General features: G+C 65.0%; 1 protein-coding gene across 1 annotated transcript in view; it reads right to left on the reverse strand.

Moving 5' to 3' along the window:
- Positions 1-317, reverse strand: part of WDR6 (WD repeat domain 6) — a 3,897-nt gene that overhangs the window by 2,011 nt on the left and 1,569 nt on the right. Inside the window, exon 5 of the mRNA XM_010131640.1 lies at positions 276-313. Coding sequence (XP_010129942.1) covers positions 276-313 — 38 coding nt within the window. The remainder of the gene's footprint in view (positions 1-275; positions 314-317) is intronic.

Consider the following 317-nt stretch of genomic DNA (forward strand, 5'->3'; position numbering starts at 1 on the left):
GGGCGCGGTTGATGTCCAAGAAGGGACGGCTGCCGTCAGTGGCTGCGCTGCACAGGAGGTGCCGCCTAGAAGGGAGGTGCTGGGGAACCCTCTGGCCACAGCCTTACGGCGAGCAGCCCCAAAGGTCCCCACCGAGATCTGGGGAAGCAGCAGACAGCCCCCACAGACTGATTTCTCCCTTCCCTCCGCCCACTGAGCTGGTGGCTGCCGTCTCTGTGAGGCTGAACGCTTCTCCGCAGAGCCCCGTTGGTTTCAGCACAGCACTTATGGCTCACCTCTCCTCTCCTGCCCTCGTGTGCCGGACTGCGGCCCCCTTC

This window comes from Buceros rhinoceros, unplaced genomic scaffold (genome assembly GCF_000710305.1).
Source record: "Buceros rhinoceros silvestris isolate BGI_N320 unplaced genomic scaffold, ASM71030v1 scaffold25542, whole genome shotgun sequence".
NCBI lineage: Eukaryota > Metazoa > Chordata > Aves > Bucerotiformes > Bucerotidae > Buceros > Buceros rhinoceros.